The sequence below is a fragment of the Trichechus manatus genome, unplaced genomic scaffold (genome assembly GCF_000243295.1).
Source record: "Trichechus manatus latirostris isolate Lorelei unplaced genomic scaffold, TriManLat1.0 scaffold00157, whole genome shotgun sequence".
Classification (NCBI taxonomy): Eukaryota; Metazoa; Chordata; class Mammalia; order Sirenia; family Trichechidae; genus Trichechus; species Trichechus manatus.
Genome location: NW_004444093.1, coordinates 5,158,998 through 5,174,472, shown reverse-complemented (window position 1 = coordinate 5,174,472; position 15,475 = coordinate 5,158,998). Strand labels below are relative to the sequence as shown.

The 15,475-nt window shown below is 43.6% G+C and overlaps 1 protein-coding gene across 1 annotated transcript in view; it reads right to left on the bottom strand.

Moving 5' to 3' along the window:
* MED15 (mediator complex subunit 15) overlaps positions 1 to 6,702 on the bottom strand; it is an 81,273-nt gene extending 74,571 nt beyond the window's left edge. Inside the window, exon 1 of the mRNA XM_004386218.2 lies at positions 6,566 to 6,702. Coding sequence (XP_004386275.1) covers positions 6,566 to 6,633 — 68 coding nt within the window. The 5' untranslated portion in view covers positions 6,634 to 6,702. The remainder of the gene's footprint in view (positions 1 to 6,565) is intronic.
* Between the last annotated feature and the right edge of the window lie 8,773 nt (positions 6,703 to 15,475).

Sequence of the window (15,475 nt, the reverse complement as noted above, 5' to 3'; positions counted from 1 at the left end):
TGCCATCAGCTCAGGGCCAACCGAGTGGTTTAGGGACAGAGCTGGAGAAGGATGTAGAGCATACTACAAAACCACAAAAAAAAAAAAAAAAAAGGCTTTATTTCTCTTTCAAAGATTAAAGTGTGGTTTGTTGTTGTGGTTCAGCAAGCACTTACCTGTAACATGCAAAGTAACTCTAAGCAGCAGTGGCCTCTCCTCCATGCCTCAGTTTTCTCATTTTAAAAATGGGAGTAATAAGCGCATTGACTGACAGGGAAAATGTGATGAGTGAACACATGCCAACTGCCATGACAAGGTCTCGCACAAGCACATGCTCACGTTAGTGCTGTTGTGCTGCAGTTGGAAGTCTCGGATTCCAGAGCATGTGGCTGGGGCTTGCGTCCCCTCAGATCACTGTTACTGCTGGTCTAGAGGCAGTGGGCCATCGGTCACGACTTGGAAGTCAGTGGCTCAACAAACGCGTCCTGGCTGCCCAGCAGGGGCAGGCCCCACCGTGAGCACCAGGGACATGGCAGCAAGTGGACAAGATGGGCCCTGGTCTCAGGGAGCAGGCATGCTAGCTTCAGGTTGCACACAGAAACCCCTGCATCAGTGCTGTAGTGACCAGGCTAAAGGCGGCAGTGGAGGCCAGCAGCTTCCCCACTGGAAAATGAGGGCAAGAACAGCACCAGAAGAGCAGGGGCTGCAGGGAAGCCGGGATGGGATTCACCACAGAAAACGCCTGGCCAGGAGCCTAGCACTATGTGAGCACTCTCTATCACTCATCTCCTCTATCCTTGACAGTAACAAACGAGAGGGGCCATAAGAAAGAAACTGGTGAGGACTCGCTGACCTCTGCCTGCGGGAGGGACCATGACCCACAGACAGGATGTGGACCTGCAAGTTTAAAGACACCTCTGTCCTTCTGAAGGCCTTTCAGACCCTTGGAAGTTCTGTTCTTTTGCTTGTTCTTTTTTTTTTTAATTTGTCGTTCTTGTTTCTGGCTAAATGGCACTCTCCTTGCTCCTTCCAGTTCAGGCTGAACTGTCTACCTCTCTTACATCCTGACATGGAAGGAGGCTTCACCAGAAGAGGGACTGGCCTATCCTCCACAGGTGACTCCCCCTCCAAGCTCCCCATTGAGCTGCCTTTCCCTACCTGGGCCCCTCTCACCCTGCATTCCGTTCAGCCCAAGAGACATTTTATTGAATGCCTCTGTATGCAATCTTTTGTACTGAGGAGCGGGAGGGATGAAAGCCTCAAGTGTAAGGTGGCAGAAAAGTTAAAAAGAACTGCCAAGAAATGATCGACAAAATGTTTATTGATTAAAAATGTTCTGCAAGCCTATTTTATGTCAGGCACTGTGCTGGTCAGTAATGACTCAGCCATGTTCCTGGGAGCCTGCAGACATGGATAATCCAACAATCCCACAAGGAGACCGGCCCAGGGGCTCTCAGGGAGGCTTCTCCTGGGGTCTCTGCAAGAGAGTGGAGGCTCAATGATGAGCCAATCGGAGCCTACCAACACCACTGACCCCCGACCCCAGCTCCTTTAGGTCTGTTCGAAGGTCATTAATTTGCCAGCCAGGCCTGGAGGTGTCATCCTCACGAGCCAAGGATACACATCTCCTACTCCTGCAAGGAGCACAGGGAGGAGGCACCGGGCCTGTGAAGTCTCATTTCCCTCCCACCATCCCTGTGAGACAGAATGGACTCCTGCCATTTCATACATGACAGGTTAAGTGTCCTGCCTGTGGTCACTCACTCAGCTAACACGCGGCAAAAGCAGGAATTTCAGAGCTTCACACTACACGCTAGCTCAGGTCACTGTGCCATGAGGGGGTGGCTCACACAGCCCCCTGGAAAAACACTTCCTCTTCCATTCTTCAACAGGTGTTTCACATCTCAGGTGCCCTGTTTCAAGGCCTGAGGCCCTACAGAGGAACTTAAAAGGGCCGAGAGAAAGCCTATGAGACGGAGGACCAAGTTAGGCAGGGAAGGGCCCTCTGAGTGTCTGATACGTAAGCAGACACCTAGACAAAAAGAGAAGGAGCTGGTCGTGTAAATAGTAGGGGGAGTCTACTCATTTTTGAACACCTTAAATACTTGATTTAAAAAAAAGTGTTCAAAAAGAGAGCACAAAGGAAGACCAATCCAGACAGAGACATATGCCCCCAAAACTGCTTGAAATGTTGAAGAAGCCGAGAGACAAGAGAGGCTAGGCCAGGCTATGGAGAGGGCCTGGGAGAGAGAGCACTGGAGTTTCAGTCTGAGTGCTGATGGGTTGCAGAAGGGCAGCTGTGGGAGCCTAGCATGCTGGCTGCTGGGGCAGGAAGGCTGGGACCTGGAGGGGAGGCCGCTGCCCAGGACAGGTCACAGGAGGGTGAGACAGTGCAGGACTAAGAGGTGGGACTACAGTCCCACAAGGGCGAATCATGGCTCTACTAACCAGCCCCAACTCACGTTGCTTCTCAGTGCGGTGGCCTGTGCTCGGAGGGACTGGCCTCTAGTCGTATGGTACCTACTCAAGACCCCGGCAAAGACAGTAAACTGTCAGGTGCCCTCTCTCCCACACCAGAGCATCCCAGTTCTTCTTTGCTACGCTTCCTTTATTCCCTCACTCAACTATAAATTCCACCCAAACCTACTTCTATTGAGTCAATTCTGACTCATAGTGACACTACAGGACAGCGTAGAACTGCCCCATACAGTTTCCAAGGCTGTAATCTTTTAAAAAAAAAGTTTTATTGTGCTTTAGGTGAAAGTTCACAGCTCAAGTCAGTTTCTCAATCCAAGCTGTAGTCTTTTACGGAAGCAGCCTGCTACATCTTTCTCCCGCAGAGCGGCTGGTGGGTTTGAACCGTTAACCTTTCGGTTAGCAGCCAACTGCCTAACCACTCCCTAACTATAAATTACTCAGGTTCAAAACATTTCCCAAAATGGCTGACAATAGCATAAACACTGGAGAAAGTCAGAATCAAAGGTATGTCAAATATCGTAATGCAAATCCTCCTTTTTAACCGTGTGAACACAGTAAATCAAGCCATCAAGAATTACAATTTTCTTTTAAAGCGAAATCTGGAGAGGAAACAGACAAATCTGAGAACTGAGAACACTCAAACCAAGTTAGGAAGACAACTTTTAAAACTGTGTTAGGTAAAAGGACCCCCCACCCACCCAAATATCCATGCCCTAATCTCTAGAGGAGTCCCTGGGTGGTGCAGTTAACAAGCTCAGCTGCTAAATAAAAGGTTGGAAGCTCGAGTCCACCCAGAGGTGGCTTCGAAGAAAAGCCTGGTGATCTACTTTAGAAAAATTGGCCACTGAAAACCCTATGGAGTCTCCCATCCCAGCTTAGCCCTCTCCTCCAAATCCCATTGTCCTGAGTTAGCTACTAATGAAAAATTTATTGTTAAGAAAAAAAAAAACCCTATGGAACACAGTTCTACTCTTGACACACAGGGGGTCGCCATGAGTCAGAATCAACTCCACAGCAACTGGTTTTAATCCCTGGAACCTCTGAATATGCTATTATATGGCAAAAGGGACTTTGCAGATGGAACTAAGACTGCAGACTTTAAAACAAGGAGATTATCCTGGCTTTCCCAAGTAGGCCCATTCTGAGTCCTTAAAAACAGAATTTTCTCTGGCTGGAGTCAGAGAGATGCAGCAGTAAAGTCAGATTTTAAACCTGAGACGAACTCTACCCCACCTTCTGGAGGGTCCCCTAGAAAGCATGAAAGAGAATGCATGCAGCCTCTAGGAATGAACTGACCAACAGCCAGCAAGGGAAGAGGACCTCAGTCCTACAACTGAAAGGAACTGAATTTGGCCAACAACCTGAAGGAGCTTGGAAGCAGAGCTTCCCCAGAGCCTCCAGAAAAGAAAGTAGCACTGCCACACCTTGATTTTGGCCATTAAGACCTTAAGCAGAGGACCCAGCTGAGCCTACCTGGAACTCTGACCTACAGAAACTATCAGATAAAAAATTTGTGCTGTTTTAAACCTGCAAGTTTGTAGCAATTTGCTACAGCAGCAATGTTGTTGTTGTTGTTAGGTGCTGTCAAGTTGGTTCGAACTGATAGCGACCCTATACACAACAGAACGACCCGGCAAAAAAACAGAAAGTAAAAATCTACTTCCTCTGGAAGCGGAAAGCCTGGTAGCATAGAGGTTAAGAGCTACAGCTGTTAACCAACCAAAATGTTGCCAGTTCAAATCCACCAGGCACTCTTGGAAACTCTATGGGGCAGCTCTAATCTGCCCTACAGGGTCGCTATGAGTCGGAATCGACTTGATGGCTACGGGTTTTTTCTTTTTTTTCCTCCCCTGCAAGCAAAAGAAAGCTGAATTATGAATTATCCAGACAGCCGCAACACCCAGAAACTCTTTACTCTTCTAGCCCGCCCCTACCCTCTCTTTGATAACAACTCCTCCTTTCTGTCTTTAAATTCTGGGCTTCCCCAAAGAGGAATCCTTCCCCAAGGGCTTCTCTTGCAGAAGACAAAGTTTCACCTATAGACAAGTTCCCAATCTACATATCCTACTTTGAGTGCAGAGTCCCTGGGTGGTGCAAAAGGTTAAGCATGTGGCTACTAACCAAAAGGTTGGTGGTTCAAGTCCACCCAGAGGCGCCTCAGAAGAAAGGCCTGGCGATCTACTTCTGAAAAAACCAGCCACTGAAAACCCTATGAAACACAGTTCTACTCTGACACAAATGGGGGTGCAATGAGCCGGTGTCAACTCACTGAGTGCAGTAACAAAACACTGATTTCACAAGACCTGCAGAATTGTTGGAGGCTGTTCCATGGCAATGCCCACACAGTCCATACTCCTTCTACTGTACCAAGAGAAGCCCCAGCCTTCACGCCAGTTTCTTACTTTCCCACTAATGCACGATCCCTAATCCCCATCCAGTTAGTCATCAAGCACTGTCAAAGTCTCCCGTCTCTGGAATCTGTCTTCCTCTTTCAGTTTCTACCACTGTAGAACGCAGGCCTTTATCATCTCGCACCTGCTTAGGTCATTCCACAACCATTTCATGTATGGCATTTTATGTGACAGGCACTGATCTAGGATTGGGAATACAGGGAAGAAAAAGGACAGGTCCCTAGTCTGCAAGAGCCCCAAACGCCTCACAATGGTCTCCTAACTGGCTTCTCTGAGTCATCTCATCCCTGCCCTTGATCCACCTGCAGGTGCTTGGGGGAACTTCCAAACAGTGGTTTTCACTCAGGGCTTTGAACCAGTTCATTCCAGTTCGACCTCCTGATGAAAACCTGTATTTTCACCTGAGATACACTGAATCAAAACCTACAGTTTAACAAGATCCCCAGGTGATTCTTATGTATGCATAAGTATTTCAACATAAGAATCACCTGAGGGTCTTGTTAAAACTATTATGTATATGTAAGAATCACCTGGGGGGATGTTGTTAAACTGTAGACTGATTCAGCATATCTAGGTGGAAAGGCAAATTCTCAGTAGAAGGTTGAACCCGAGTGAACCTGTTGGAAGCCCTGGTTCCACTACCTCAAAGCAGGCCACCTGCCAAATACAGACTCAACTCCTTGGCAGGACTAACGTGCCGGTGCCTGCTTACCCTCATTCCATTACCCTCTCCCAACCGCAGAACTCTCAGCCTGAAGGAAAGTCCTGCATTCAGTGAATGACTGACGGCCCTGTCTTTCTAATGCTCACTCATCATCTACTCCACAGGCTGCTCTGAGCCTACCCAAGCTAACTGTCCCGGCTGTATCCCTAGTATTTCGGAGCAATGCTAAGAGTGCACTGTAATTTTCCCTTTACTGGCTGTGTGTTCGCTGAGGGCAAGGGCTGTGTCTCAGGCAAACCTGACGCTAGCACAACAGCTGGTTAGCTCAATAACAGTCTGGTAAATGAAACGCGCTGACGGTGTGAGGGGCTGGAGTTTCACTGGGAGGCACGGCCTAGGCGCTCTGGAAGCCCCAGCATGGAGAAGTAGCAGCGGTTGAGACTGTGCGGAGGAGGCTCTAACCCAGCTCCTCACGCCCTCCTCCAGAACCGACAGACGCTTCCTGCCACACCTCGTCGCAGGGTCCCCACCGCCCACAGCCCAAACACCTACCCTCCCAACTGCATCTTTCACCCACCCTTCTCCAACGCCTCCCTCTCTCCCTGATGGGCTTTTCCAGAAGAGGAGCCACGAAGTGCTCCGACCTGTGAAACCCACCGCGGGCTGCCTCCTTCCCTTTTCGCAGTCAGCGTGAAGAAAGCGGGGGAAGGCTGTATCCAAGGCACCTAAGGGACGAATGAGCAAGCTCAAGAAGATGACTCATAGCCAGGGCTCGCTGGTTTAGAGTTCAGCCCTAGGAAAGCCCAACAAGCAGACCACGTCGGCCAAGAGTGAAGGCAGGAGCCAGGGGAGGACCGCGCCCTGGAACGCACACGAGTCCTCGGCACCTTCGGCCTCCCGGTGCCTTCGGGCCCCAGCGGTCCTGGTGCCCTGTGTCTCCCGCAGGTCTGGCCTCGCCCGCCGGGAGGAGGACTGGCTGAGGGGGAAAGGTCCCGCGATCCCGCCTCTTCCCCCTTCCCCCGCCCCTACTCACATTTGACTGACCAGCTTCTGCCGGAAGGCGGCGCTCCGCCAGTCGGTCTCCTGCCCCGAAACGTCCATGCCGGACCCCCAATCCCGCCGCCCGCACCCCACTTAGCTCAGCTCCGCCACTGCCGCCTCAACCGCAGCGCCAGGCCCAAACCCGGAAGTCGTCGGGGGCGCGGCGGCCGCTCCGGAAGTGGCGCGGGAATTGTGGGAAGTGGAGTCGCACCGGCGGGCTTGTGGGGAATGGAGTCCCCAACCCTGCCCGCGGGAGGGGAGTTCTGTTCCAGGTTGCTGGAGTCGCGTGATCCTCTCCCAGCTCTGCTGGCAGATACAGTTGTTTTACCATATAACTCTCACATTTAAAGTTTGCAATTCAGTGTTTTTTAGTATATTCACATATTCATAAGGTGTGCAACCATCATCTCTCTCTAGCACATTTTTAAGTTGACATCTAAAATTTTTTTCTGTAAATCGTTGGAAGGGTGTGATTGTTGGCATATCCTATACTGTATATGGGCTTCAGATGGGTTTTGTTAGATCCTTAGCCCTGCAGATTCCGTTCACTGATTTATGGAAAACATCAGTCTCATAACCTCATTGGCAAAGCCAATTCTCACTGACAAACTCACTGGCAAATTAGACTCCCCCAGGGCTTTTGAAAGAAAATGGTAGACTTCACGTTCAACTTAAGTAGCACGTTAACAGGGTCCCAGGACAGGCCTTCCCCTTGTGCACTCTGATGATAGAGCAATAGGCACATAGATAAAATTAAGTACTACTTCCTTCATTATTTGGTCTGGAGCTCTTTTCCTTCTTTTGGGGTCCTGAGATGGTAACACCCAGGGTAGTGGTCCCAGCTTGGAGTCTGGATGGGTGACTAAGGAAGGAGAGGTGGAGATGGGCACCAATCTCCTGGCCTCAGGGAGAGAGGGAGGCTACAGGAAGGCTGATTCTGAAATGGACCTGCACCATTCTGACACCTCCGTGGACCCCAATCTGAAAGCAGGTGATTTAGACCCACAGGAGGAAATGATGGAGGAGTCCTGCATCCCAGAAATCACCCTGGGAATTCCCACCTGAGGTGGGCCCAAGGTGGCCAAGTCTCCCAGCTGGTTCCTGCAGGCTTTGTGCTGTGACTGGCTAGAACTTTTGCAAGAACATCTATTACTTAATCGCTACAATCATCTGTCACCCATATTCTTCCTTTTCCTACTATTCTGTTTCCTCAGGTCAAGGATCCCAATCCCTAAATTAAGGTCACACAGGAATTGACTGCAGGTCAAAAGTACAAATTACTTCATGATTTTTTTTATTGTGGTAATATATATGTGTATAAAACTACATTTCACCATTTTAACTATTCTTAAAACCTTTTTAATGTGTACAATCCTGTGACATTTATTACATTTGCCATGTTGATTAACCATGAGAACTGTTTACAAATTTTTCCATCACCATTAACAGAAATTCAATGCCTTCCCCTAAGTCATAACTCTCCCCTTCTTCTCTCTCCCGTCACTGGTAACCACTAATAAACTGGTCTCTATGCATTTGCCTATTCTAGATATTTCATATAAGTGGGATCATACAATATTTGGCCTTTTGTGTCTGCCTTGTTTCACTCAGCATAATGTTTTCAAGGTTCATCCATGTGGTAGCATGAATCAGGACTTCGTTTGTCTTTCTGGCTGAATAATATTACATTGTATGTATGTACCACATTTTGTTTGTCCATGCATCTATTGATGGACAATGGGTTGACTTTACCTTTTGACTATTGTGAACAGTGTTGCAATGAACGTTGGTGTATAAATATCTGTTTAAGCCCCTGCTTACAGTTCTCTTGGGAATATACCTAAGAGTGGAATTGCTGCATCATATGGTGATTGTATGTTGAACTTTGTGAGGAACGGCTAAAAGTGTTTTCCACAGCAGCTGCACCATTTTACAATCCAACCAACGATGGATTAGGGTTCCAATTTTTCCATATCTCTAAAACACTTGCTGTTTTCCATTTTTCTAATGATAGCCATCCTAGTGGGAGTGAAGAGATATTTCACTATGGTTCTGATTTGCATTCCCCTAATGACCCAGCAGCTCTGTGGGAAAAAGACCTGGCAATCTGCTCCTGACAAGATTATAGCCTAGAAAACCCTATGGGGTAATTCTACTCTGTCACATGGGGCCACTATGAGTCAAAATAGACTCACCAACATCAAACAATAACAATAACCGATGACATTGAGCATCTCTTCATGTGTTTGTTGGCCACGTGTATAAATTCCTTGGAAAAATGTCTATTCAAGTTCTTTGCCCATTTTTGATTGGGTTATTTGTCTTTTTCATGTTGAGTTGTAGGAGGTCTTTATATATTACTGATATTAAACTCTTATCAGATTTAGGGTTTGCAAATATTTTCTCCCATTCTGTAAGTTGACTCTTTCACTTTGTTGATAATGTCCTTTGATTCACAAAAACTTTTAATTTTCACAAAGTCCAATTTATCTATTTTGTCTCCTGTTGTTTGTACTTTTAGTGTCATATTTAAGAATCCACTACCACTATGTTTTGTTCTAAGAGTTTTATGGTTTTAATTTTTATATTTAGGTAGTTAATCCATTTTGAGTTAGTTTTTGTATATGGTGTGAGGTATGGATCCAACTTCACTATTCCTTTGGTCTCTGTGTCTATTCTTAACCCACACCAGTCTATTTTAATTACTGTAGCTTTTTAAAAAAATATTTTATTTTGTTTTTGGTGGAAGTTCATGCAGCAAATTGGGTTTCCATTTAACAATTCCTATATATATTGTTCAGTGACATTGGTTACATTTTTTTACATTTTGTCAACATTCTCATTATTTCTGTTCTGGTTGTTCTGTTTCCATTAATCTAGCTTCCCTGCCCCCCCTTACCTTCTCATCTTTGCTTTAAGGTAAATGTTGACTGTTCGGTCTCATATAGATGATTTTTTAAAGGAGCACAGTACTCGTGGGTGACATTGTATATTTTATGAGTCAATCTGTTATTTAGCTGAAATGTGATCTCTGGTAGTGGTTTCAATTCAAAGTTTAAAGGGTATCTCAGGGTGATAATCACAGGGATTCCTCTAATCTCTACTAGTTCCGTAAGTCTGGCCTTTTTTAAGAATTTAGTTTTGTTCTACATTTTTCTTCCATTTTAGACAGGACCATCTATTGTGTTACTGGTCAGAACAGTCAGTAGTGGTAACCAGGCACCATCTAGTTCTTCTGGTCTCAGGATAGATGAGGCTGTGGTTCATGTAGGTTATCAGCCCTGTAGTCTAGTTTCTTCTTTGAATCTTTGGTTTCCTTATTTCTCTTTTGCTCTAGACATGTAGAGACCAATAGTTATGTCTTAGATGTCCACTCGCAAGCTTTTAAGACCCCAGAGGCTACTTACCAAACTAGGATGTAGAACATAAACTTCATGGACTATATTGTGCCAATTGACTGAGTTGTTCCACAAGACTATGGTCCTATGCCTTCAAACCCAGTAAACCAATCCTGTGAGGTGTTTGGTTATGTCCAGGAAGTATCCGTGACTGTGCCCCTTATGGGCTTTATTATATATATGAATATATATGCAGCACACACTAACATGTATATACATATGCCTACAGATACACCTATACGTGCACACATATATATACACGTATACTTTCCTATACACATATACGCCTACATATCTATCTATGTAACCACTCACATATTTTTTGGTTGTTATTGCAAACTGATTACTATAGCTTTGTAGTATGTTTGGAAATTTGGAAGTGTAATTTCTTCTACTTTGTTGTTCTTTTAAGATTGCTTTGATGGAGGCCCCCTTGCAATTTGATATAAATTTGAAGATTGACTTTTCCTTTTCTGCAAAGAAAGCTGTTGGAATTTTGAAAGGAATTGCACTGAATCTATCGATCGCTTTGGGTAGTATCTTGGTCATCTAGTGCTGCTATAACAGAAATACCACAAGTGGATGGCTTTAACAGTAGGCTACAAGTCCAAATTCAGGGCATCAGCCCCAGGAGAAGGCTTTCTCTGTTGGTTCTGGAGAAAGGTCCTTGTGATGCATCAGTCTTCCCTTGGTATGGAAGCATCTCAGCACAGGAACTTCAGGTACAAAGGACGCGCTCTCTCCCGGCACTGCTTTCTTGGTGGCTTGAGATTCCCATGTGTCTCTGCTTGCTTCTCTCTTTTATATCTCAAAAGAGGTTGGCTTAAGACACTATCTAATCCTGTAGATCTCATCAATATAACTGTCACTAATCCATCTCATTATATCATAGTGATAGGATTTACAACACATAGGGAAATCACATAAGATGACCAACGGTAGACAATCATACAATACTGGGAATCATGACCTAGCCAAGTTGACAAATTTTTGGGGGGACACAATTCAATCCATGACAGGTAGTATTGACTTTTTAACAATAGTAAATCTTCTAAATTATGAACACAGAACGTCCTTCCATTTATTTAGGTCTTCCTTTTTTTCTTTCAGTAATGTTTTATAGTATTCAATGTACAAGTCTTTCACCTCCCTGGTTGGGTGAAGGTTAAATTTATTTCTAGGTATTTTATTCTTTTAAATGCTTTTGTAACTAGAATTGCTTTTTTAAATTTCCTTTCAGCTTGCTCATTGCTGCTGTATAGAAACTCAACTGATTTTTGTGTGTTTACCTTGTACTGTGTCACTGCTGAATTCATTTAATAACTACTAGATTTCTGGTGGATTCTTTGAGATTTTCTATATAGAAGTTCATTTCATCTGTGAAAAGGGATTGTTTACTTCTTCCTTCCCAATTTGGGTACTTTTTATTTCTTTTTCTTTCCCAATTTCTCCGGCTAGGACTTCCAGTACAATGTTGAGTAGCCGTGGTGAAATCAGGTATCCTTGTCTCGTTCCTCAGCTTATGGGAAACCTCTCAGTCTTTCTCCATTGAGTATGATGTTAGCTGTGGCATTTTCATAAACATCCTCTATCACGTTAAGGAATTTCCCTTCTATTTCTCATTTGTTGAGTGTTTTTTGATGAAAGGGGGTTGGATGTTATCAAATGCCTTTTCTGAGTTGATTGAGATGATAATGTGTTCTCTTCATTTGTTCTATTAATGTGGCAGATTATATTGGTTGATTTTCTAATGTTGAACCATCTTTGCATTCCTCAGATAAATTCCACATGCTCGTGGTGTATAATCCTTTAATATGATGTTGGATTCGGTTTGCTTGAATTTTGTTGAGGATTTTGCTTCATGATTTTTTTTTTGTTATTTGAAAACTTTTATTTGTTGTTAATATTTTATCTTACTTTCGGTGAAAATACACACAGCAAAACTTGCTCCCATTCGACAGTTTCTAGACATAACGATCAGTGACATTGATTACATTCTTCACATTTTGTCAACATTTTTGTTATTTCTGTTCTAGTTGTTTCATTCCATTTATTTTAAACTCCCTGCCCTCCAACCCTCTTGTCTATGCTTTAAAATAGCTGTTGTCCATTTGGTCTTATGTAATTTTTTTTTTTAAAGAACGTAATACTCAAGGGTGACAATCTTTACTTTATGAGCTAAATTGTTACTTAGTTTAAAGGCAACTTCAAAGGATAGTTTTGATTCTAGATTTGAAGAGTAACTCAGGGCAATAGTCCCTGGGACTCCTCTAGCCTCAACAGGTGCAGTAAGTCTGGATTCTTTAAGAACTTGAAGATCTATTTCACAATTTTATCCCTTTCTATCAGTATACATTTATTGATCAGGACATTTGGTAGTGGTAGCCGGGTGTCGTCTGGTTCTTTTGGTCTCAAGGTAGAGGAGGCTGTGGTTCACACAGACAGTCAGTCCTGTAGTTCAGTTCATTCTCTGATTTTTGGGTTTCCTTCTTTCTCTTTTGTTCCAGATGAATAAACCAAAAAACCAAATCCATTGCCGTTGAGTTGATTCCAACCCATAGTGACCCTGTAGGACAGAGTAGAACTGCCCCATATGGTTTCTAAGGCTGTAAATCTTTATGGAAGCAGAATGTCACATCTTTCTCTCAAGGAGCAACTGGTGAGTTCAAACCGCCAACCTTCTGGTTAGCAGCCAAGTGCTTAACCACTGTGCCACTGGGGCTCCTTCTAGACAGAAAGAGACCTAGAATTGTATCTTAGATGGCTTCTCATAAGCTTTCAACACCCCAGACACTACTCCCCACACTGGGAGGTAGAACATAAACTTTAAGAACTATATTATGTTTATTTACTGGACTGTCCCATGAGATCATGACCCTAAGCCTTCAAATGAAGAGAATTAATCCCATGTGGTGATTGGTTATGTCTAACTAGAATCAGCATCTCTAGCCCTCCCTCCCGTTTTTGGTTGTTGTTATTGTTGCAAAATTATATATGACCTAGTATTTGCCAATTCATCCTTTTTCTTTATGTACAGCTTATTGACACCAAGCTCCATGGTTTTTAAAATATCATTTAAGTAATACCTTTAGTCACAGAATTATAGAAAAATATGTTGTTGTTAGGCGCCACTGAGCTAGTTCTGACTCATAGTGACCCTATGCACAACAGAATAAAACACTACCCAGTCCTGGGCCATCCTCACAATCATTGCTATGTTTGAGTTCATTGCTGCAGCCACTGTATCAATCCATCTCATTGAGGGTCTTCCTCTCTTTCACAGCCCTGTATTTGACCAAGCATGATGTCCTTCTACAGGGACCAGTCCCTCTTGATAACATGTACAAAGTACATGAGACAAAGTCTCACCATTCTTGCTTCTAAGGAGCATTCTGGCTGTACTTCTTCCAAGACAGATCTGTTCATTCTTTTTGCAGTCCATAGTATATTCGATATTCTTTGCCGACACCATGATTCAAAGGTATCATTTCTTCTTTGGTCTTCCTTACTCATTGCAGAAAAATATAGAAAATTACAAACCAAATAAGCTTGCTATTCATAAAAAGCACAAATAACATTTTAGTGTACTATGATTACACTAAAAAATCTACAAATAATTATAAAACATTTTTAATATGTATTTACAAGTACATGAATTTTAAAAGTGACTGTAGACTTCTGATTGGACCAAGATGTGGTAGTCCCCATACAACTTATCTCTCTCACAGATCAGAATTAAATTCTGGGCAGAGCTTGAACTTAAGACTCTGAAAAGCATACAATAACAGGCAGATGGGGACTAAAGTTGGTTTTTGTATAACTCTAATGGAATGATTATGGTGTTTTTTTTTTTTTACCTCCTTTGTTTCCCAGTTTACCCAAGGGCAGGCGTTGTTGTGGAACTATGCAGAAGACACTAAAAGTAAAAATTCTGTGATTAAATCTCTATTTTTAGCCAGGCTGTGGGGACATGGGGCCCTTGAATGTTGAAGACTGAGGGTATAACTCCAGTTTTGTTTTGTTGTTTTTTCTCAAACCTACACCATAGACAGCCTGTTATGAAGCTGTACCGCAGCCACAGTGGTGGTGCATATGCCTGAGAAATGACCTGTCTCTGTGGGCAAAGGAACAGGTAGAGAGATGCCTGTTGTCTGACTAAAGTAGGGGAAATTCCCTTTTTCTTTTTTTTTTTCTTTCTTTTCACTTCCTGCTTCGCTGGAAGGTTAACCTAGTCACTTGGAACAGCACAACAGTAGAGGGGGGTAAAACCCTGAGAGAAACATATAAAAGTTCTTAGAATGGGGGTAGAATCCTAAAGAAGGGCTAGAAGGGGATCAATTAATTCTGCATATGACCTCTCTCTTAGTTTTCTAGTGTTGCTATAACAGAAATACCATAAGTGGATGGCTTTAACCTAGAGAAATTTCTCTCACAGTTTAGGAGGCTAGAAGTCCAAATTCAGTGTGCTAGCTCTAGGGGAAGGCTTTCTCTCTGCCTGTTCTGGAGGAAGGTCCTTGTCATCAATCTTCCCCTGATTTAGGAGCTTCTCAGCACAGCACCCTTGGGTCCAAAGGATGCACTCTTCTCTTAACACTGCTTTCTTGGTGGAATAAGGTCCCCATGTCTCTCTGCTCACTTCTCTATTTTATACCTCAAAAGAGATTGACTTAAGACAGAACCTAATCTTGTAGATTAAGTACTGCATCATTAACAAAATTGCCGCTAATCCCACCTAATTAACATCATAGAGGTAGGATTTACAATAATAGGAAAATCACGTCAGATGACAAAATGGTGGACAATCACACAATACTTGGAATCATAGACTAGCCAAGTTGACACATTTTTGGGGGCACATAATTCAATCCATAACAACTTGTTAAAGAAGAGATACTGAGGAGCAGGAAAACCAACGTGGAATATACCCGAGAACAGATAAACAGGAACAAAGGGGACATGATGGAGACACAGTGACCTTAAAATCATGCAAACCGCTTTTGTAACAAGACATCTGTTAACCATAAACTAGCTCAGAGTTTATACAAAGAATTTAACTTTAGGTACTTTCCCTTGCTTCCTGAGAGATAACTCTAAAACTTCAGAATTTCCTGAGTAGTTGAGGTGCCTTCATTATTTTAAAACCTCCAGACTACACCTGAAAATTTGTACAAACAAATGGAGGTCTAGCCTAGCCACGCAGACCACCTAGTAACCTGATGTCAGCTGATCTCAGAAGGGGTGGGGGATGATTCAATCAATCACATTTAGATTAGCCAATGGTTAATTTTCTACTCTATTTCCTCTTTAAAACCTCATTGTAACTAGCCTTTGAGGAATCCTATTTTTTTTTCTAAACAGAGGGGTCTCCCCGTATGCATACAGATTAACTGCTCAAATAAACTGTGTGTGCTTTAATTTCTTTATGCTTTTTGATTTTTTTAATTGTACTTTAGATGAAGGTTTACAGAAGAAATTAGTTTCTCCTTAAACAATGAATACACATA